This window comes from Nerophis ophidion, linkage group LG29 (assembly GCF_033978795.1).
Source record: "Nerophis ophidion isolate RoL-2023_Sa linkage group LG29, RoL_Noph_v1.0, whole genome shotgun sequence".
Lineage (NCBI taxonomy): Eukaryota > Metazoa > Chordata > Actinopteri > Syngnathiformes > Syngnathidae > Nerophis > Nerophis ophidion.
The window spans coordinates 14,467,123-14,489,622 of NC_084639.1; the positions used below are offsets into that span (position 1 = coordinate 14,467,123).

The window sequence follows — 22,500 nt, forward strand, 5'->3', positions numbered from 1 at the left end:
AGTACTTGTCTCACCTGTCATTAGGGTCACGTCTACAACCTGGACTTCACTTGTATTTACAATGTGGCACCAGTCTATTTCTTGAACTTGACTTGACTATGTGGTACCAGTCTATTTTCCTGGACTTGACTTGTATTTACTATGTGGCACCAGTCCATTTACCTGGACTGCAGTTTTATCTACTATGTGGCACCAGTCTATTACCTGGACTTGACAGGTATCTCAGTGTTGTCACATTAACTAGACCTGATGTTTACCCAGATTAGGAACACGACCATCAAATAGACCTGACTTGTATCCAAACCAGGGACACAACCATTAACTAGACCTGACTTGTATCCAAACCAGGGACACAACCATTAACTAGACCTGACTTATATCCAGACCTGGGACACGTATATTAGCTGGATCTTGACTTGTATCCGGACTTGGGACACGTATATTGCCTGGATTTGACTTGTATTCAGACCTGGGACATGTTTATTAGCTGAATCAGACTTGTATTCAGACCTGGGACATGTATATTAGCGAGATCTGACTTTTATTCAGACCTGGGACACATATATTAGCTGGATCTAACTTCTATCCAGACCTTGGACACGTCTATTAACTAGATCTGACTTGTATCCAGACCAGGGACACATATTTTAGCTGGATCTAACTTGTATGCAGACCTGGAACATGTAGATTAGCTGGGTCTGCCTTGTACCCAGACCAGGGACAAAACCATTAACTAAACCTGACTTTTACCCAGACCAGGGACACAACCATTAACTAAACCTGACTTTTACCCAGACCAGGGACACAACCATTGACTAGACATGACTTTTACTCAGACCAGGGACACAACCATTAACTAGACCTGACTTTTACTCAGACCAGGGACACAACCATTAACTAGACCTGACTTTTACCCGGACCAGGGACACAACCATTAACTATACATGACTTTTACCCAGTCCTGGGACACAACCATTAACTAGACCTGACGTTTACCCAGACCAGGGACACAACCATTAACTAGACATGACTTTTACCCAGACCTGGGACACAACCATTAACTAGACCTGACTTTTACCCAGACCAGGGACACAACCATTAATTAGACCTGACTTTTACCCAGACCAGGGACACAACCATTAACTAGACATGACTTTTACCCAGTCCTGGGACACAACCATTAACTAGACAAGCCTTTTACCCAGTCCTGGGACACAACCATTAACTAGACCTGACTTTTACCCAGACCAGGGACACAACCATTAACTAGACCTGACTTTTACCCAGACCAGGGACACAACCATTAACTAGACCTGACTTTTACCCAGACCAGGGACACAACAATTAACTGGATCTGACTTTTACCCAGACCAGGAACACAACCATTAACTACACCTGACTTTTACCCAGACCAGGAACACCATCATTAACTAGTCCTGACCTTTATCCAAACCAGGAACACCACCATTAACTACACCTGACATGTATCCAGACCTGGGACACATATTAGCTGGATTTGACTTTTATTCAGACCTGGTACATGTTTATTAGCTGCATCTGACTTGTATCCAGACCTGGGACATGTATATTGGCAAGATCTGACTTTTATCCAGACCTGGGACACGTATATTAGCTGGATCTGACTTGTAGCCAAAACCAAGGACACATATATTAGCTGGATGTAACTTGTATCCAGGCTTTGGACATGTTCATTAGCTAGATTTGACTTGTATCCAGACCAGGGAAACGTGTATTAGCTGGATCTGACTTGTATCTAGACATGGGACACGTAGAGTAGTCAGATCTGATTTTTATCCAGACCTGGGACACGTATATTAGCTGGATCTGTCTTGTATCCAGACCCGGGACACGTGTATTAGCTGGATCTGACTTGTATCCAGACCTGGGACATGTATATTAGCTGGATCTGTCTTGTATCCAGACCTGGGACACGTATATTAGCTGGATCTGTCTTGTATCCAGACCCGGGACACGTGTATTAGCTGGATCTGATTTGTATACAGACCTGGGACATGTATATTAGTGGGCTCTGACTTGTATCCAGACCGGGAATATGTACATTCGCTAGATCTGACTTGTATCCAGACCGAGGACACGTCTATTAGCTGGAATTGACTTGTGTTTTCTATTAGGGACATGAATATCACCTGGCAGAGCGCTCAGCCTTTAGCGAGGACATCATGGCGTCACCGGCACCAGCAGGCGAGTCTTCGTCGTCACTGCTGAGCACGTAACTCTCACCCGAAGCGTTTCTCCTGTTCTGAGGACCTAATGGAGGACAGCGGTGGCGTCAAGTCACGTCAGCGTATGCATCGAGTCCAGCTAAGGGAGGTTTTGTACCTTCTTCCACCAGCTGGGGCAGCACGGCGGTCACGTGAGAGGAAGCCCGGGAAAAAGAAGAGTTTGTTTCACTGGAGCGCTAGCAGGCTAAGCTAATGCAGCGTTAGAGACATCTGATAAAAGTGCTGCTGGAAGTCAAAAGTCGGGTGAACAACTTGGACGTGCAACTTCAGCGTGATTACAGTAGAAAAGAGAAAAAATACAACTTCTTGGCATTACGGAATGCCACCAAGCTAACAGCTAGCATTGTAAAGACAAGTTTTTATCGATACAAAATCAGCTACACTGAACAGTAAGGATGCTATGTGAGTGTGTTCTTGTATTTCTACCCTTCTTGAGACATCAACAAGGAAAAGTACTTTCCATATGAGGACCTATGAACAAGTTAGGACCGAAATCACGGTCGTAATACAGAAAACCATTGCATCTAATAGAGAGCCAAATACTAGAGTCCGTGAATATTGCTCCAAAGTCAGGATTTTTGTTTGATTTAATGTGCATTCAAAAGTAAACATTGACGGGTGCAAAGGCAGCAATATATGATAAAACCAGCTAAAGAAGGACTTCCCTATTCATCCCCCTCAAAAATACGCCAGGCGAACAGCTGATTTTACGACTTCCGGTGCTGACATAAGGCAACCCGCGTCCAACATGTGACCATAGGATGAACAAATACACTACGGTACTAAGACGTAGGGCTGGGCGATATATCGATATACTCGATATATCGCGGGTTTGTCTCTGTGCGATATACAAAATGACTATATCGTGATATTCGAGTATACGTTCTCACCCAGTTGCTTTTAGCTGCGGGCATTACACTGCAAGCGCACCTTCTTACATACGTCACATACGTATACGCCCTCGCGGAGCAGAAAGGTAGCAGGATGGTTAACAGTAGCTGTGAAGCTAGCGCAGCCGTACGAGTGGTAATACGAGAGAAAGAAAGTGCGAATCTGGTAACAAATGAAGGAAGAATTAATTCCCAATAAAAACAGCAGGGGGTCCATCGTCTGGCGGTGGTTTGGCTTCAAGTGGGAATATGTTGAACAGACAACCGTAATTTGTCAAGTGTGGTGTGAAAGCATTGCTACCAAAAGTAGCATCACTGCTAATATGTAGCATCATTTGAAAAGTCACCTGCTAGAGAATGAAGAGTGCGTACTCCGCATGTCAACTTCTCCATTCGGTGTCACACCATCAAAATGCAGAAGCAACCATTTCCAGATCAACAACATGAAAAAACTAGCCAACAATAAAAGGAGATAATGTCCGCAGTAACCTACCACATAGCGAAAGACGAACACTATTTGATTTCCTATTATGCAGCTCATTTTTATTTGACAGTTATTGAAATATCTTGTGTGACATTATGCACAGAAGTGCACTTTATTTGTTTTGAACTATTGTAGTGTCGTTCTGTACAAAAAGTGCACTTTAATTTAGTATGGTTTGATATGTCATCTTAGTGCACAAAAGTGCATTAATAGCTTGTTTTGAAATGTCTCTGAAAATCTTACACTTTTTCTGTATTGGAAATGATATGAATGTTTGTGCCACTGCTTAATAACTGTTTAATAAATACAGTTTTGGTCAATTGACTTAATTGTGGTTTCCCTCTCTGCATGAAAGTTTAAAATGAGCATATATAATGCAGTATGAACAACAACATTTTAATGTAGACACATAGAATCATCATACTGCTGTGATTATGTGCATTCAAGGCTAAGGCAAAATATTGAGATATATACCCTGTATCACGATATGGCCTAAAAATATCGAGATATTAAAAAAAGGCCATGTGGCCCAGCCCTACTAAGACTATAGTGGTCATTAAAGGCCTACTGAAATGAGATTTTCTTATTTAAACGGGGATAGTAGGTCCATTCTATGTGTCATACTTGATCATTTTGTGATATTGCCATATTTTTGCTGAAAGGATTTAGTAGAGAACATCCATGATAAAGTTTGCAACTTTTGGTCGCTAACAGAAAAGCCTTGCCTTTACCGAAAGTAGCAGATGATGACGTCACCCGTTGAAGGCGCCTCACATCCTCACATTGTTTTTAATGGGAGCCTCCAACAAAAAGAGCTATTCGGACCGAGAAAATGACAATTTCCCCATTAATTTGAGCGAGGATGAATGATTCGTGTTTGAGGATATTGATAGCGACTGACTAGAAAAAAAATTAAAAAAAAAAAAAAACGGGATTTCATTGGGACGGATTCAGATTTTTTTAGACACATTTACTAGAATAATTCTGGGAAATCCCTTATCTTTCTATTGTGTTGCTAGTGTTTTATTAAGTTTAATATTACCTGATAGTCGGAGGGGTTTGTCCACGGGTGTCTTGAGGCCAGTGTCTGATGGAAGTCGACAGCAGCAGTACGGACGGCACAAGCTCAGCTGATCTCTGGTAAATTGCGACTTTTTACCACAATTTTCTCACCGAAAACTGCTGGTTGACATTTGGACCGCCCTGATCCATTGGAAAGCTTCACCTCCGGGAATTTTAACAAGGAATCAACGTGTGTTTGTGTGGCTAAAGGCTAAAGCTTCCCAACTCCATCTTTCTACTTTGACTTCTGCATTATTATTGAACAATTTGCAAAAGATTCAGCAACACAGATGTCCAAAATACTGTGTAATTATGCGGTTAAAGCAGACGACTTTTAGCTGTGTGTGTGTGCGCAGCGCTAATATTTCCTAACAGTTTGTGATGTCACGCGTACACGTCAGCATTCAGCGACGTTTTCAACAAGAAACTCCCGGGAAATGTAAAATTGCAAACTAGTAAACTAAAAAGGCCGTATTGGCATGTGTTGCAATGTAAATATTTCATCATTGATGTATAAACTATCAGACTGCGTGGTCGGTAGTAGTGGGTTTCAGTAGGCCTTTAACAGCTAGCTTCTACAGTTGGGTTGCCCAAAGTGCAGCATAGGGGCCATCTGTGGTCCGTGACTCCTTTGTCATCGGCCTTAAGCACATTACAAAAAAATAAAAATAGAGATGCAATTTCACTGGTGGTGAAATCTATCAGAATTAGGGTGGTCCTAATGTGGTAGGCATTTTTCAGAGGTCTCAAGAAGGCAACAAATACAAGCATGTGTGTGTGTGTTTGTGTGTGTGTGTGTGTTCACCAGCACAGAGTCGTTGTTGGTCAGATCTACAACCGTCGTTGCTTCTGATGCCTCGCACGTCAGATCCACCACCTCAGCCACACCTGCAACAAACGTCTTGTTGATCGCTGACCGCACACGACGACTGACTCGACACTCTACTGATCGCTGATCAGCACTCACTGTCCTCCATGGTGTCCGTCACGTCGATCGCCGCAGTGGGCGGAGTCAGGACGGCGGCGGCTCTCGGACTCGTCCTCCTTGCTGTTCCGCTGGCTTTTGCCCGTGTGCTGGAGCTCCCCCTCCGCCGAGCATTATTAGCACCACTGGGTTTGGCGCGCCTCGTCCTTGGGGTCTTGATGTACACACACACACAAACTAACTATTTATGAGGTCATGATCCATTTGATTGGCAATGATGCATTTATGTACTTTCACAGTGCTAAACAAATGTATTATGTAGATTTAAAAAAAAATATTTGTCATTGGTTATTGATTAACTGTGTAAATACATATAAGATTCTCCACTTTCAAATGTATTTTCTGGACCATAGGGCGCACTGGATTATAAGGCGCACTGCCGATGAGTGGGTCTAGTCAGGTCTATTTTGATTCAAAAGGCACACCGGATTATAAGGCGCATTAAAAGAAGTCATATTATAATTTTTTTTTCTAAATGTAAAACACTTCCTTGTGGTCTACATCAGTGTTTTTCACCTACTGTACCGCGGCACACTAGTGTTCCGTGAGATACAGTCTGGTGTGCCGTGGGAGATTATGTCATTTCCCCTGTTAGGGTTAAAAATATTTTTTGAAAACCAGTAATTAAAGTCTGCAAATGATGTGTTGTTGTTGAGTGTCGGTGCTGTCTAGTGTAAAACTCTTCCATATCAGTAGGTGGCAGTCGGTAGCAAGATGCTTTGTAGATGTCGGAAACAGCGGGAGGCAGTGTGCAGGTAAAAAGGTGTCGAATGCTTAAACCAAAAATAAACAAAAGGTGAGTGCCCATAAGAAAATGCATTGTAGCTTAGGGAAGGCTAAGCAGAACCAAACTAAAACTGAACTGGCTCCAAAGTAAACAAAAACACAATGCTTGACGACAGCAAAGACTTACTGTGGAGCAAAGATGGCGTCCAGAGTACATCCGATCATGACATGACAATTAATGTCCCCACAAAGGATAAAAACAACTGAAATATTCTTGATTGCTAAAACAAAGTAGATGCGGGAAATATCTCTCAAAGGAAGACATGAAACTGCTACAGGAAAATAGCAAAAAGAAAGAGAAAAAGCCACCAAAATAGGAGCACGAGAAAAAAACTAAAAGGAAAACAGCAAAACCTCCAAATAAGTCAGTGTGTTATGTGACAGGTGGTGACAGTACACCTACTTTGAGACAAGAGCTATAGTCATGCATGCTTGTTGATGGTCATATCCAACAATTGCAACAACGACTTTACTGTCAACTGAGTTTCGTTTTTTAATAATTTCTGCTGGTGGTGTGCCTCCGGATTTTCTCAACGCAAAAAATGTGCCTTGGCTCAAAAAAGGTTACAAAAAACTGGTCTACATAACATGTAATGGTGGTTCTTTGGTCAAAATATTGCATAGATGATGTTTTACAGATCATCATCAAGCCGCTTTCTGACAGGATGCGCCGATTTGTGGCCGGTCTTATTTACGTGGCTCACCTTCGACAGCGCCTTCTCCCCTGTCATCTTTGTTGTAGCGGTGTAGCGTGCAAGGACGGGAGTGGAATAAGTGTCAAAAGAGGGAGCTAACTGTTTTAATGACTTTCAGACTTTACTTCAATAACGGCGCAGCATCTCCTCGTCCGAAAACAACCACACCGGAAAGGCCGAAAATGTGTCCAGTGAAAAACCGTCCGACCGGAACTCTCTAATAACTAAAGTTCCTTGGGTGAATAATGTAAACTCACTACACGAGTATGTTTTAGCGCTTTCATGGCAGGTTTACTGACAGATATACAGTTAGCACTTTACACTACTTTATATTAGAAATGGCAACAGCGGAGGATGAATGTCCCATAACAAGAAGATGGAGAAAAAGAAGAAGCTTATCGACTACGGGTCGCCATTGAGTACAAAGGTGGAAGCGCGCACATTTTCAGGACTAATGCAGATCCTAAATACACATCAGCAGGCACCAAAAGGTAAGAAAAGTTGGTTTTGTATAATATTGCAAAACAAAACAGCAGATAATATGTCTTACCTTATACACACACACCATAATAATACTCCTATGTTGAAGCGCAGTACAATCCATCAAGCGGTGTGGCTTCATAGCTTATCAAAGCGATACTAAAACATTTTGATAGATTTTTGAGAACCGTGTTTAAAGTGCTATATTTTCAATGGAACATATAACATTTTGGTGATGTTTACCTGAGTTATTTTGCAGTTTACACATATCTATGATGTGTGACTGCCATCATCCATACATTAGGCACATTAGGTTATAAGGCCCACCGTGTGGAGTTTTGAGAAAATTAAAAGGATTTTAAGTGCGCCTTATAGGCCGAAAAATATGGCAAGAATAAAAATCAGCTGAAATATTTGAATAAAAGAAACTGCTGTTCTAAATGTGTCCACTGGGTGTCGCAGTAGCAATTCTCTGTATCCGTGCCCCAAGAGCAGCCTGACTTCAGAGGATGGGCGGTGTTTAAGCTCGAGGCAATACTTCAATCTTTGGACACCACATACTTGCACTGCATATTAGCGATAGGATTGTTAAATTGTTAAAGATTTTGTTGGTAAAGGGGACACATTTGTTGGGCGCACATGAATATGTTGAAATAATATGTATCCCCTTCTAACTTCATTGGTGATTAATGAAATGAGTAAAAATGCACATGTTTTGTTGTAGATGATGCTACATACAAAAATAATGAACCACAGGATGTTAGTACATCAGTTGAGGAAAATGAGTAAGTGAACTATTAATTTTTAAGTAAATTTTCATTTAATCTTCTGATAGAATAAAAACCAACACCAGTGGGAGCACTTTAAAACTCTGCCAGACTCAATTCGGCCTCTTTGACTGACGAACATTATCATCATGTCACGATTTTACCAGTCCCGCCTACTTGGGAATTTATTTTCCTTCATGTGGCCCCAGAGCTAAAATGAGTTTGACAGTCTTCTACATCACAAAATCATCTACTATTCTTCGATTTCCAACAAAGTTTGTCGGCTTTCAACTACCCCAGTTTTCCTCCGAGTGTAACTGTTTGAGTATCAAAACGTTCGGCTCGGCTGGGAATCAATGGCTTACTAGTTTTTGGTTTCCCAAATATCCCGGATTACCCGGAATTACTGTTTTTTTCGGGACATTTTTCCCCATTGAAAATGAATGGTCCGATTTTCAAACTTGCACAACTCCCACATTTCTCACCGGATTCGAACCGTTCTACTAAACCACACACTCCACTCATCCCGGAAAAATGACCATTTCCCAAGTTTTTAAAAATTCCAGGAATTCTCAAAATTCCTATTTTTCTAAAGCCCTATTTCCATCCATTTTTATTTCAGCTTTCTTTCCTTCTACATTTTTTTAATCAATTCTAACCATTCCACCATCAAAACATTCCTCTCAGTTGGGAAATCAAAGGTACCTACCTTTCTTTTCGTAAAAATTCCAGTTTATCCCGAAAATCCAGGAATTACAAAATACCAATTCTCAATTACAAAGTGTTACCATGTCAACATTTTTCGACCGACTCAAAAAATTCCAACACCAAACCATTCACATCATTTAGAACAATTGTGATATTAGCCATATTTTTTTAAATTCCCGGTTTTCCGGAAATTCCAAAATTACCTGTTTTACGCAAAGTTAGTTGTGACGTCTGACAGCAAAATGGTGGGAGCCTGGGCAGAATACATGCTCTAAATTGGATACATTTAAAAAAAAAAAAGGGATTGCAACAGCACTACTTGTAATAATTGCAAGATTGTTATTTCATCAAGAGGACATAAGAGTAACATACTGAAACACAGCAGTAATGCTAGCACCTCATCTGCCTCAAATACAACAGGTACTAACTCGAGGCCTACGGTGATAACACTATTATTTGTTCAATTGAAATGAATGCTTTGTAGTTTAGATGAGCAACATACTCTGATTGTATGTAGTAGCTAGCTCCAGTTCATGTTAAGTTTGGGTTCAAAAGCTTGAACTCGTTTGCCCACAGTGCTCCTGATTTTCAAGAGGTGAGAATGTTCAATTGTCGTCGGAGAAAAGTTGCAGGTCTTTCTGCAACTACATTTTCATTCATTACATTTCCATTATATAGGTGAAACTCATAAAATTTGAATATCGTGGTAAAGTCCATGCATGTCAGCAATTCAACTTCAAATGTGAAACTAAAATGTGATATAAATTCTTGCAAAGTGAGATATGTCAAGCTTTTATTTATTATAATCCTGATCATTGATTACAGTTTTTGAAAAGCCAACATTTTCTGAGAATTTTAATCCAAGGTTTTCATAAACTGTAAACCACAATCATCATCATATCAAAATGAGGCTTGATACATCCAGAGTTGCGTGTTGTGTGGTAGAGTTTCACCTTGTAAATCTAAACAAAACATTCTAATATTTTGAATGTCACCAGTATATTTTCTAGGAAAATTAAAAGAGATTCTTACAGGTTTTAAAAATGAAACTAAATGTTACATTCTTGCGTAATTTCCACGTGTTTTATTTTGTTAAATTCTACAGAACAATATTTATTTCGCATTAATTTTCCAAAGTATTTTTTTCTAAGTTATATGCCTTTTAAGACCTAACTGTTAGCTTTTTAAGGTCATGTTAGCTCTAAACTAAACAAAATCGATGATAATCCACCTTTTGTTTTATTCCCCAAATAAGAATCGATAAGAGAACCGAATCATGAAGCAGTATCGAAAGTGAAATCGGAAACGGAAAAATCTTATCAATTTGTATCCCAACTCACGACTTAGTAATCAATTGTTAATTAACTCTTAGCTGGTTACTCTCTGCTGTAACAACATTCCTGCTGGCTTTCTGTTGAAGTGCACAAAAAATTATTCTTCCCCTTTTCACCATTATACGTTCAAACTAGCTTAGCGCCCTGGCTAGCATAGCTTGTCCGCTCCCCCTCCACGTGTGACCGCGCTTATCCAGCGAACAAACAACATTAGTTAGAACTAAACGTAGAACAATCCTTTCAATAACATTAGCATTAATGTCGAATTTCGGAACCGTCCGTATTACTTTATGTAACAAACTTAAATAATCAATATTTCAAGATTTGTCCATTAATTCATGAATCGCCCAGGTTCTAATCGTGATGCAACAGATATTACATAATTTCCCCACCTCTAATAGTCGGTATGGCTGCACGATTATGGCCAAAATAATAAGTTAGTAATATAGTTTGAGCAGAAATATGTCAAACTAATTAACTACGCAACGTAAAACACTCAAAGTGCAAAGTCACATGAACTTCGTTTTTATATACCAGTAATAACTTTTCGTAAAAACACCATGGTGCTTACCTTCCGCCCGATTTTAGCTGAGATAGTCACCACCGCCCACCGCGACCCCAAAGGGAATAAGCGGTAGGAAATGGATGGATGGACCTTGGTGCTTACTTTTTAATATCAACTTAAAACCCAAAGCAGTTTGACCAATGAAGTCTAACAAACAAGCTTTGTTCTTCTCTAACACCACCATGTAGTGTGCACTGCAACAGTTTGGTCAACAAAAATAAACATGAGCCATACCTCTCACTTCTAATACACAATCGTCGTGCTTCATTGACAAGTCAGCATGCTGTCACTTTACAGCCTGCTTTTAATTCAATGTGATGACAAAACTTTTTAGGACAAGTAGCCACCATTAAATATTTTTGGAGTAATACAACGCAAGTGGTTTTAGTTATTGGCACACCAACTGCATACTTGCTGCTTCCTGTACCCGCTTCTGATTGGCCAGGACGCAGGGCTTGGCAATTCAATTTGAAAATGGAGGAGAAAAAAAAAAACTAAACTCACCACATTTTCCGGACTATAAGGCGCACTTAAAATCCTTTCCCCCCCTCAAAACTCGACAGTGCGCCTTATAACCCGGTGCGCCTAATGTACGGAATAATTCTGGTTTTGCTTACCGACCTCAAAGCAATTTTATTTGGGTACATTGTGTAATGAAAGTGTGACCAGTAGATGGCAGTCAAACATAAGAAATATGTGTAAACTGGAATATGATGGCAATATGACTCAAGTAAAAAACACCAACATTTTATATGTTCCATTGAAAATACAAAAACCTATCACAATGTTTTAGTAAGACTTTGGTAAGCTATGAAGCCGAACTGCTGATGGATTGTACTGTGCTTCAACATACTAGTATTATTATGGTGAGTGTATAAGGTAATACTTATTATCTAATGTATTGTTTCGCAATATTATGTAAAAGCAATTTTTCTTACCTTCTGGTACCTGCTAAACTGTATTTGGAATCTGCATAAATCCTGAAAAATTGCGCGTGTCAGCCTTTGTAGTCTGTGGAGATACCATAGTCGAGAAGCTTCCTTTTCTCTATCTTCTTGTTATGGGACATTCATCCTCCGCTGTTGCCATTTCTAATATAAAGTAGTGTAATATAAAGTATTGTCAGTAAACTTGCCATGAAAGCGCTAAAACATACCGGTGTAGTGAGTTTACATTATTCACCCAAGGAACTTTAGTTATTAGAGAGTTGCGGTTGGACGGTTTTTTACTGGACACATTTCCGGCCTTGTTGTTGTTTCCAGATAAGGAGATGCTCCTCCGTTATTGATTGAAGTAAAGTCTGAATGTCATTAAAACAGTTAGCTCCATCTTTTGACACTTCTTCCACTCCTGACGTTGCACGCTACACCGCTACAACAGAGATGACGGGGAGAAGACACTGCCGAAGGTGAGCCATGAAAAAAGGACCGCCCACAAAACTGCGCATCTGGAAGCGACTGTCAGAAAGCGGCTTGAAGATGATCTGTAAAACATCATCCATGCAACCTTTTGACCTAAGAACCACCATTACATGTTATGTAGACCACAATGAAGCCTTTTTCATTTAGAAAAAATAATAATATAACTTCTTTAATGCGACCTATAGTCCGGTGCGCCTTATATATGAATTGTTTTTTTTTTATTTTATTTAAATAGCCCATTCATCGGCAGTGCACCATATAATACGGCACACTGTATGGCCAGGAAAATGCTGTACGTTATATTACAGTAATCAAAACCGCAATACCGAATCGTTGTCAAAGAATTGTGCAGAAGATTGGTACGTTTCGTGGATTATCAGCATTGCTGGTGGTTCTTAAACGTAATATTAAAATACATTTTATTTCTAAAAACCCCAACATGGGCCAATATATATACTTTTTTTTTCAAACGAGCTTGCAACCCGCACTACACTTTGGTGCCTAACCACCCACTTCCACAAACAACATTTAGCCCTATTAACTTTCACTTTGATGACAACGCACAGACTTGTATTGGTTGTCAGTAGACAGTTGTTTTTGTCCTTGAGAAACAAGTGAGAGTGAGAATAACTTACAGTGTTGCTCATAGCAGAGACTGCAGCAGGACACACTGAGGAGACAGGAGACATTTTCACACATTAATTAGTAAAGCCACACCTTCATTGCCACCAATATCTCACCTCACCTTTCTTTTTGTCAAAGTAGTTTTCAAAAGTTGGGGATACTTTATCATAAAGCTACTCACTAAATGCATGCTAAGCAGGAGATACAGTAGTGGTCAAAAGTTTACATACACTTGTAAAGAACATAATGTCATGGCTGTCTTCAGTTTCCAATAATTTCTACTTTTGTGATAGAGTGATTGGAGCACATACTGTTTGGTCACAAAAAACATTCATGAAGTTTGGTTCTTTAATTAATTTATTATGGGTCTACTGAAAATGTGACCAAATCTGCTTGTTTAAAAGTATACATACAGCAATGTTATTTTTGGTTACATGTCCCTTGGCAAGTTTCAATGCAATAAGGCGCTTTTGGTAGCCATCCACAATCTTCTGCTTGAATTTTTGACCACTCCTCTTGACAAAATTGGTACAATTCAGCTAAATTTGTTTGTTTTCTGACATGGACTTGTTTCTTCAGCTTTGTCCACCCGTTTAGGTCAGGACTTTGGAAAGGCCATTGTAAGACCTTAATTCTAGCCTGATTTAGCCATTCCTTTACCACTTTTGACGTGTGTTTGGGGTCATTGTCCTGTTGGAACAACCAACTGCGCCCAAGACCCAACCTCCGGCCTGATGATTTTAGGTTGTCCTGAAGAATTTGGAGTTTATCCTCCTTTTTTATTGTCCCATTTTCTCTCTATAAAGCAGCATTGGCAGCAAAACAGGTTCAGAGCATAACACTACCACCAGCATGCTTGACGGTGGGAAGGGTGTTCCTGGTATTAAAGGCCTCACCCTTTCTCCTCCAAAAATATTGCTGGGAATTGTTGCCAAACAGCTCAATTTTTGTTCCATCTGACTGCAGAACTTTCCTCCAGAAGGCCTTATCTTTGTCAATGTGATGTCAGTGAATTATTTATTTAATTGTTTATACAACAAAGGCTGTGGCCTGACAAGCTCTGCCCCCTATGGGAGAAGCCACACTGCTTGTTTAATGTCCTAACAAAGGAAGTTTCCTTTCACATTGAGTTTTTAACTGAAGCAGCTGACGTTTAAAACGTAATGTGTTACTACTACTTCCCGTCGGTGTCCTGCATGATTACCAGATGAAACAAAAATTGAGCTGTTTGGCCACAATACCCAGCAATATGTTTGGAGGAGAAAATGTGAGATGTTTAATCCCAGGAACACCATTGCTACTGTGAAGCATGGTGGCGGTAGTATTATGATCTGGGTCTGTTTTGTTGCAAACTAGTGCTTTACAGAGGGTAAAAGGGACAATGAAAAAGGAGGATTACCTCCAAATTCTTCAGGACAACCTAAAATCATCAGCCTGGAGGTTGGATCTTGGGCGCAGTTGGGTGTTCCAACAGGAAAATGACCCCAAACACACCTCAAAAGTGGTAAAGGAATGGCTAAATCTGGATAGAATTAAGTTTTAACAATGGCCTTCCCGAAGTCCTGACCAAAACGTGTGGACAAGTCCATGTCAGAAAAGTACAGACAAGAAGAGCATATATCATCATTGCCAAATTTTAACCAAATACAATATTTTAAGTTTTACCAATTTCATTTTGTTACACACAGTCAAACTGGTTTTTAAATGGTTGGATAACTCTCCTTCTCAATTGCTCTGTAAGGCAAATAATTACCAGACTACAAAGTGGTACCAGATCTACCACCCAAGCAATGTCAAAAGGCAACTGTTGCGTTCCATTCCGTCGAACATCTTTTGCCTAGACATCCTTTTCAATAAAAAGGACCACAAACTATAGAACTCTTTACCTGACACTTTGAAAGTATACCTGCACTTGTCACTTCCAAAAAAACAAAACAAAATTGTGGCTAGTTGAGCAACAATCGTGTTCCCATGTTTAGTTTTTACTAATTGTTTTTTATCTAGTCTGCACTTTGTCTGTGTTATTATTATTATTATTGGCTTTTATCTAGTTTGCACTTTGTCTGTATTATTTCTATTATCATTATTATCGACTCATCTTTGCCTTATTCTATTTTTTTATTTTCCTATTAAAAAGATGTTGGATCTGTGTTGTTGTTGGGGACAAGTGTTGTAAATTATCTTTTTCTACAAACACTATGATGCATACATTGGATAACTGTTTAAGATGTCTATGTTTCTGTATCTGTCCCTATTTCAAATAAACCTAGAAAAAAAAAAAACACATTTAGCTGAACTGCACCAATTGTGTCAAGAGGAGTGCTCAAACATTCAACTACAAGCGTATGGATGGCTACCAAAAGCGCCTTATTGCAATGAAACTTGCCAATGGACATCCAACCATCCATTTTCTACCGCTTATTCCCTTTGGGGTCGCTGGTGCCTGTCTCAACTACAATCGGGCGGAAGGCAGAGTACACCCTGGATAAGTCGCCACCTCATCGCAGGGCCAACACAGATAGAGAGACAACATTCACACACTAGGGCCAATTTTGTGTTGCCAATCAACCTATCCCCAGGTGCATGTCTTTGGAGGGAGAGGGAAGCTGGAGTACCCAGAGGGAACCCACGCAGTCACGGGGAGAACATGCAAACTCCACACAGAAAGATCCAGAGCCCGGGATTGAACCCAGGACTACTCAGGTCCTTCGTAATGTGAGGCAGATGCACTAACCCCCTCCTCCACCGTGCTTCCGCCAATGGACAAATATTAACATTGCTGTATGTATACTTTTGACCCAGCAGATGTGCTCATATTTTCAGTAGACCCATAATAAATTAATAAAAGCACCCAACTCCATGAATGTTTTTTGTGACCAACAAGTATGTGCTCCAATCACGTCATCACAAAAAAAAAATTAAAAAAAAAAATGCAGAAATGATTGGAAACTCAAGACAGCCATGAGATTATGTTCTTTACAACTATATGTAAACTTTTGATCATGACTGTATGTCTGTTTTAAGAAACACGTTTGTTTTCATTCTGTTAGGTCAGTGGTTCTCAAATGGGGCTACGCGTACCCCAGGGGGTATTTGAAGGTATGCCAAGGGGTACGTGAGATTTTTTTTAAAATATTATAAAAATTGCAACAATTCAAAAATCCTTTATAAATATATTTATTGAATAATACTTCAACAAAATATGAATGTAAGTTCATAAACTGTAAAAAGAAATGCAACAACGCAATATTCAGTGTTGACAGCTCGATTTTTTGTGGACATGTTCCAAAAATATTGATGTAAAGATTTCTTTTTTTGTGAAGAAATGTTTAGAATTAAGTTCATGAATCCAGATGGATCTCTATTACAATCCCCAAAGAGGGCACTTTAAGTTGATGATTTTTTTCTATGTGTAGATATCTTTATTTATAATTGACTCACTTGTCAATTTTTTAATCTTTTTTTCAAATAGTTCAAGAAAGACCACTACAAATGAACAGCAGTATTTTGCACTGTTATACAATTTAATAAATCAGAAACTGATGACATAGTGCTGTATTTTAGTTCTTTATCTCTTTTTTTCAACAAAAATGCTTTGCTCTGATTAAGGGGTACTTGAATTAAAAAAAAATGTTCACAGGGGGTACATCACTGCAAAAAGGTTGAGACCCACTGTGTTAGGTTAATCTAGGAATTTATTTTAGTCTGTTTATTTTTTTACTTTGCACAAAAACATTGATCATTGAACAATGACTTTCCTACCAAGTTGTATTTTCACAAAAACCTGCACATGCAAAAGTATAAAACTATGTTTGTGTGGATTGTCAGCCATCAGGACATAGACTCCAAAAACGTTTCAATAATGCAAAAGGACTCTTCCGAATAGTGGTGCAGCTGTAATGTTTGCACAGAACTGTAAGCTCCTTTCACACAAATAGAAGCTGAGGTGGACCAGCCCTGCAAGGTGTCACTTTTTAGGGCAGGGGTCACCAACGCGGTGCATGCGGGCACCAGGTAGCCCGTAAGGACCAGATGAGTAGCCCGCTGGCCTGTTCTAAAAATAGCTCAAATAGCAGCACTTACCAGTGAGCTTCCATTTTTGTTTTTTTGTTTTATTTAGTAGCAAGCTGGTCTCGCTTTGCTCGACATTTTTAATTCTAAGAGAGACAAAACTCAAATAGAATTTGAAAATCCAAGAAAATATTTTAAACTTTGGGCTTTAGACTTGGTCTTCACTTGTTTAAATAAATTCATATTTGAGGATATTGATAGCGACGGACTAGAAAAAATAAAATAAAAAATCAAGTTGGGACGGATTCAGATGTTTTTAGACACATTTACTAGGATAATTCTGGGAAATCCCTTATCTTTCTATTGTGTTGCTAATGTTTTAGTGAGTTTAATAGTACCTGATAGTTGGAGGGGTTTGTCCACGGGCGTCTCGAGGCCAGTGTCTGGTGGAAGTCGACGGCAGCTATATGGACGGCGCAAGCTCAGCTGATGTCCGGTAAGTAGCGACTTTTTACCACAATTTTCTCACCGAAAACTGTTGGTTTGCAAAAGATTCAGCAACACAGATGTCCAAAATACTGTGTAATTATGCGGTTAAAGCAGACGACTTTTAGCTGTATGTGTGTGCAGCGCTAATATTTCCTAACAGTCCGTGACGTCACGTGTACACGTCATCATTCAGCGACGTTTTCGACAAGAAACTCCCAAGAAATTTAAAATTGCAATTTAGTAAACTAAAAAGGCCGTATTGGCATGTGTTGCAATGTTAATATTTCATCATTTATATATAAACTATCAGACTGCGTGGTCGGTAGGGCTGTAACGGTACGTGTATTTGTATTGAACCGTTTCGGTAAGGGGCTTCGGTTCGGTTCGGAGGTGTATCGAACGAGTTCCACACGGACATATTAAGTAGTGCACCACACGTTGTGTAAACAATCCACACCGAGGCACCATGAATTTATTTACGTGGACCCCTACTTATAAACAAGTTGAAAATCTTATTCGGGTGTTACCATTTAGTGGTCAATTGTACGGAATATGTACTGTACTGTGTAATCTACTAATACAAGTTTCAATCAAACAAAAAGGAAAAAACACACGGCATGCTAGCAGCGACTGTGGACTATGATAGACTGACCACACCTCCTCTTCTCACCGGACATGTCTTCTCTTGCGTAGCTGTCCAGGTGGAGTTTCTTAAATGCCTGCATGTCCGGCATTTCAAGTTAGGATTGCGTGTATTTTCAATGTACGTTCAAGGTTAAGAAGGGGTTGAAAACAAAACAAAATATGTGTGCGCAGCAACATTTGTGAGGGAGGGGTGGAGACAGAGAGAGCGAGAGAGTTATGATAAACGCGCATGTGTCGCCAAGCTCTGCATTTTACCCATAGATTAATCAGATTTTATTTATTATCTATAGCAGGGGTGTCAAAAGTGTGCCCAGGAGGCCATTTGCGGCCCACAGCTAATGTTTTAAAGGCCCACAACACATTCTAAAAATACTATTAAAATAAACAAAAACAAACAAAAGTGAAATAAAAAAGCTTAAAGGCAAAATGTAGTATAGAAAAAGTTGCAACGTTGACTAATAAAACAAAGCTGTTTTTTTACTTTCAAACTGTCATTGCTCAAAACATAATATTGAATCAAAATAAATGGTATTATGAATTATTGACCTATCCAAGTTTCCGATTACTTCACATCAAATATTCCACTAAGAAAAATATTTCTGGTGGAAGATTTAGCAAATTTTTAAAATAAATAACCCCAAAAATTATATTTTGTTGTTTTCTCACTGTACCAAAAATGAACCGAACCGTGACCTCTGAACCGAGGTACGTACCGAACCGAAATTTTTGTGTACCGTTACACCCCTAGTGGTCGGTAGTAGTGGGTTTCAGTAGGCCTTTAAGAGCTATTCAGTAGGATTTAAGGTCCAAGCTTACATCACACTCAAATTTGTACTGCATGCCTTTGGTAAGTGCCGGAGTGAGAAGAGGTTTTAAAATAATTAGCACATGCTTACTTTTACCACACGCCTTTGGTAAGCGCAGGAGTGAGAAGAGGTTTTAAATCTATTAGCGCACCGGCGGAAATTCAAGGAAATACGGTAAGTGAATTTTTCAACATGTATTCTCTACAAAAAAACCTTCCGTAAAAGGAAAACAAATGTACGACGGAATGACAGACAGAAACACCAATTTTTATATATATATATAGATTTATTTATTAAAGGTAAATTGAGCAAATTGGCTAATTCTGGCACTTTAAGTGTGTATCAAACTGGTAGCCCTTCGCATTAATCAGTACCCAAGAAGTAGCTCTTGGTTTCAACAAGGTTGGTGACCCCTGCCTTAGGGGAGTTAGCAAGCCCTGTCATTAGCATGAAGCTAACACATATCCTAAATATGGCAGGTCGCATCAGCTCGACGCCAACTGATATCGAATATCGACTTTTACTAAACTTGAATCTTGTTGTTCGAATCGCTGGGAGGGAAAAGACAACTTTCAAATAGCAAAAGTTAGCACTTAGCCGCCATTGCTTACCATTAGCGCTTTCTCTCTCCTTGGTCACAATTGGCTAACCTTCCGTGTTCTCTCTCTTCGGCTCTTCGGCGGCTGTCTGCTTTAATTGGACCACTAAACGCAGACAGTCCGACATTAAAATTCCAAATATTTAAACTGAGCGGTGTAGTCTCCCGCGCTACAGCTAGCAGGTAATGCTTCTGTTAGCAACATCCGGGTACCTGGATGTCGGTCTTCTTCAAGTGCCCTCGCTTTAAGAATGACAAGGGCGCCCCCGTCTGGACTGGAGGCGTATGAAAGTATTGATTATGGCTGACTAAGGCAGGGGTCGGCAACCCGAAACGTTGAAAGAGCCATATTGGATCAAAAATACAAAAAACAAACCTGTCTGGAGCCACAAAAATTGAAAAACTGTATATAAGTGTTATAATTAAAGGGCGGTGCCTCTGGATTGGCAGACTGGGGGTGGTCCATACAGTGCCGGCCCAAGCGTCCATGGGGCCCTAAGCAAAATTTGTTTTGGGGCCCTCTATTTCTGCCAATAATATTGATTGTTGATCCTTCACACACCTACTATAAACTCATTGCTGCTCTGGCAGTGTTCTTTACATTATCCTATTGTCAGCCTGGCATGTCTTTACAAATGACAAGATATGGGGGTGGCCCAGTTAAGAACATAAATACTACCAATGAACGAACAAATGATGTCCAGAGTGCCACATATGGTTCCTCGTCTTAAACTGTAGAAAACATTCAGCTACAAGGGTGGCCTGGGGTTGAACAGTCCAAGTGATAAAGCTTTGTATTTACAGTAAAAGTGTCATCTTGTCTCATCAGTCTTGTACATATTAGTCTTTAATTACTACTTTATATTTTTAGTTAATTGTTCATATTTAATGTTTACTTTGTACAAAGAGAGCGCAGTCTATTGAAGTTAAATTCCATGTGTGTCAAACATAACTGGACAATAAAGCTGATTCTGATTCACTTTATTATTTTTGGTAACAAAAACCTGAAACAGCAATGTGCAAAAATAATTCGTAGTGCAAGAAAAACAATAAAGTGCAACAATAAAATCACTTAAGTATACATAAAAAGGAACTAATTCAATTGTACAAAATGCAACATAATTAAATTAAATATCAAGCAAATACTTAAAGGGGAACATTATCACGATTTCGGAAAGGTTAAAACCAATAAAAATCACTTCCCAGTGGCTTATTATATTTTTCAAAGTATTTTTCAAAATTTTACCCATCATGGAATATCCCGAAAAAAGGCTTTAAAGTGCCTGATTTTCATTATCTGTAAATCCAACGTCCATTTTCCTGTGACGTCACATAATGATGCCAATAGAAACAAACATGGCGGATAGCACAGCAAGATATAGCGACATTAGCTCGGATTCAGACTCGGATTTCAGCGGCATAAGTGATTCAACAGATTACGCATGTATTGAAACGGATGGTTGGAGTGCAGAGGCAGAGAGCAAAAACAAAATTGAAGAAGAAACTAAAGCTATTGAGCAAATAGCTATTGAAACTATTCCGCGATCGCCTTCTAACCAACGATTGCATCTTCTGACCAGACCACTGGAGCAACTTAAATCCGCCGATTGGTAAGTGTTTGTTTGGCATTAAATGTGGGTGGAGGGAAAAGCTGGATGCAAATATAGCTACAAATGTACATACAGCTAGCCTAAATGGCATGTTAGCATCGATTAGCTGGCAGTCATGCCGCGACCAAGTATGTCTGATTAGCACATAAGTCAATAACATTACCAAAACTCACCTTTGTGATTTCGTTGACTTTATCGTTGGAAATGCATCTGCTTTGAGTGTCGCAGGATATCCACACATTCTTGCCATCTCTGTCGTAGCATCGCGGGTAAAATGTGCAGACCAAACAAGGGACTTTCGCATCTTTTGACACTGGTGCAACTTAAATCCGTCGATTGGTATGTGTTTGTTTGGCATTAAATGTGGGTGGAGGGAAAGGCTGGATGCAAATATAGCTACAAATGAGGCATAACAATGCAATATGTACATACAGCTAGCCTAGATAGCATGTTAGCATCGATTAGCATGCCATGCTAATCGATGCACACTCCACGTAAATCAACTTGAATCCGTCCCTGATCGTGTTGTTACACCCTCCGACAACACACCGACGAGGCATGATGTCTCCAAGGTACGGTAAACAGTCAAAAAAATGGAAAATAACAGAGCTAATTTGACTTGTGTGTGTAATGTGTTTGAGAAAATGGTGAACTGCTTCCCATTGTGACGTCACGGGTGAAAGGTCATCGCTCCGACAGCGAACAATTGAAAGGCATTTAGATCGCCAAATTCACCCTTTTAGAGTTCGGAAATCGGTTAAAAAAACATATGGTCTTTTTTCTGCAACATCAAGGTATGTATTGACGCTTACATAGGTCTGGTGATAATGTTCCCCTTTAAATAATATTAATGAACAGAGTTACCAGAAACAAGGTAACATAACGGTTTATAAACAAATATAAAGTTACTACATATTAAAACTATGTAAATGTACATAACGATGTGCAAACATTTTTGGAGAAAAAAATCAAAATAAATTACCTTAATTCATCCATTTGACCATCACATCACAGTTTTGTTCCTCTGTTCTTCACCACCCACACCACTCCACCCACTCCTTAAAACCTGTGCTTCCTGGCTTTTCTGGAGGCAACGTCATTTATGACATCACTGTAAAAAATCTGATGGCCGACTTTGTTATTAATACTAATCACTGCCAGTCCACTCAGTCTTTCTTGAGCCATGGAAGATCTCAAGTAGTTTTTTATTAATTTGAGTTTGGAAAAGCCCTGCTCTGCAGTTGCAACAGACACAGGAAGAGTTCAGGCTATCCGC

At 39.6% G+C, this 22,500-nt stretch overlaps 1 protein-coding gene across 1 annotated transcript in view; it reads right to left on the bottom strand.

Moving 5' to 3' along the window:
• rnf4 (ring finger protein 4) overlaps window positions 1-19,856 on the bottom strand; it is a 20,201-nt gene extending 345 nt beyond the window's left edge. The window contains exons 1-6 of the mRNA XM_061892167.1: window positions 19,628-19,856; window positions 13,077-13,111; window positions 5,668-5,839; window positions 5,506-5,588; window positions 2,362-2,374; window positions 2,169-2,289 (exon numbers count right to left, since the gene is read on the bottom strand). Of these exons, the coding sequence (XP_061748151.1) occupies window positions 2,169-2,289; window positions 2,362-2,374; window positions 5,506-5,588; window positions 5,668-5,839; window positions 13,077-13,088 (401 nt within the window). The 5' untranslated portion in view covers window positions 13,089-13,111; window positions 19,628-19,856. The remainder of the gene's footprint in view (window positions 1-2,168; window positions 2,290-2,361; window positions 2,375-5,505; window positions 5,589-5,667; window positions 5,840-13,076; window positions 13,112-19,627) is intronic.
• Window positions 19,857-22,500: the final 2,644 nt, after the last annotated feature.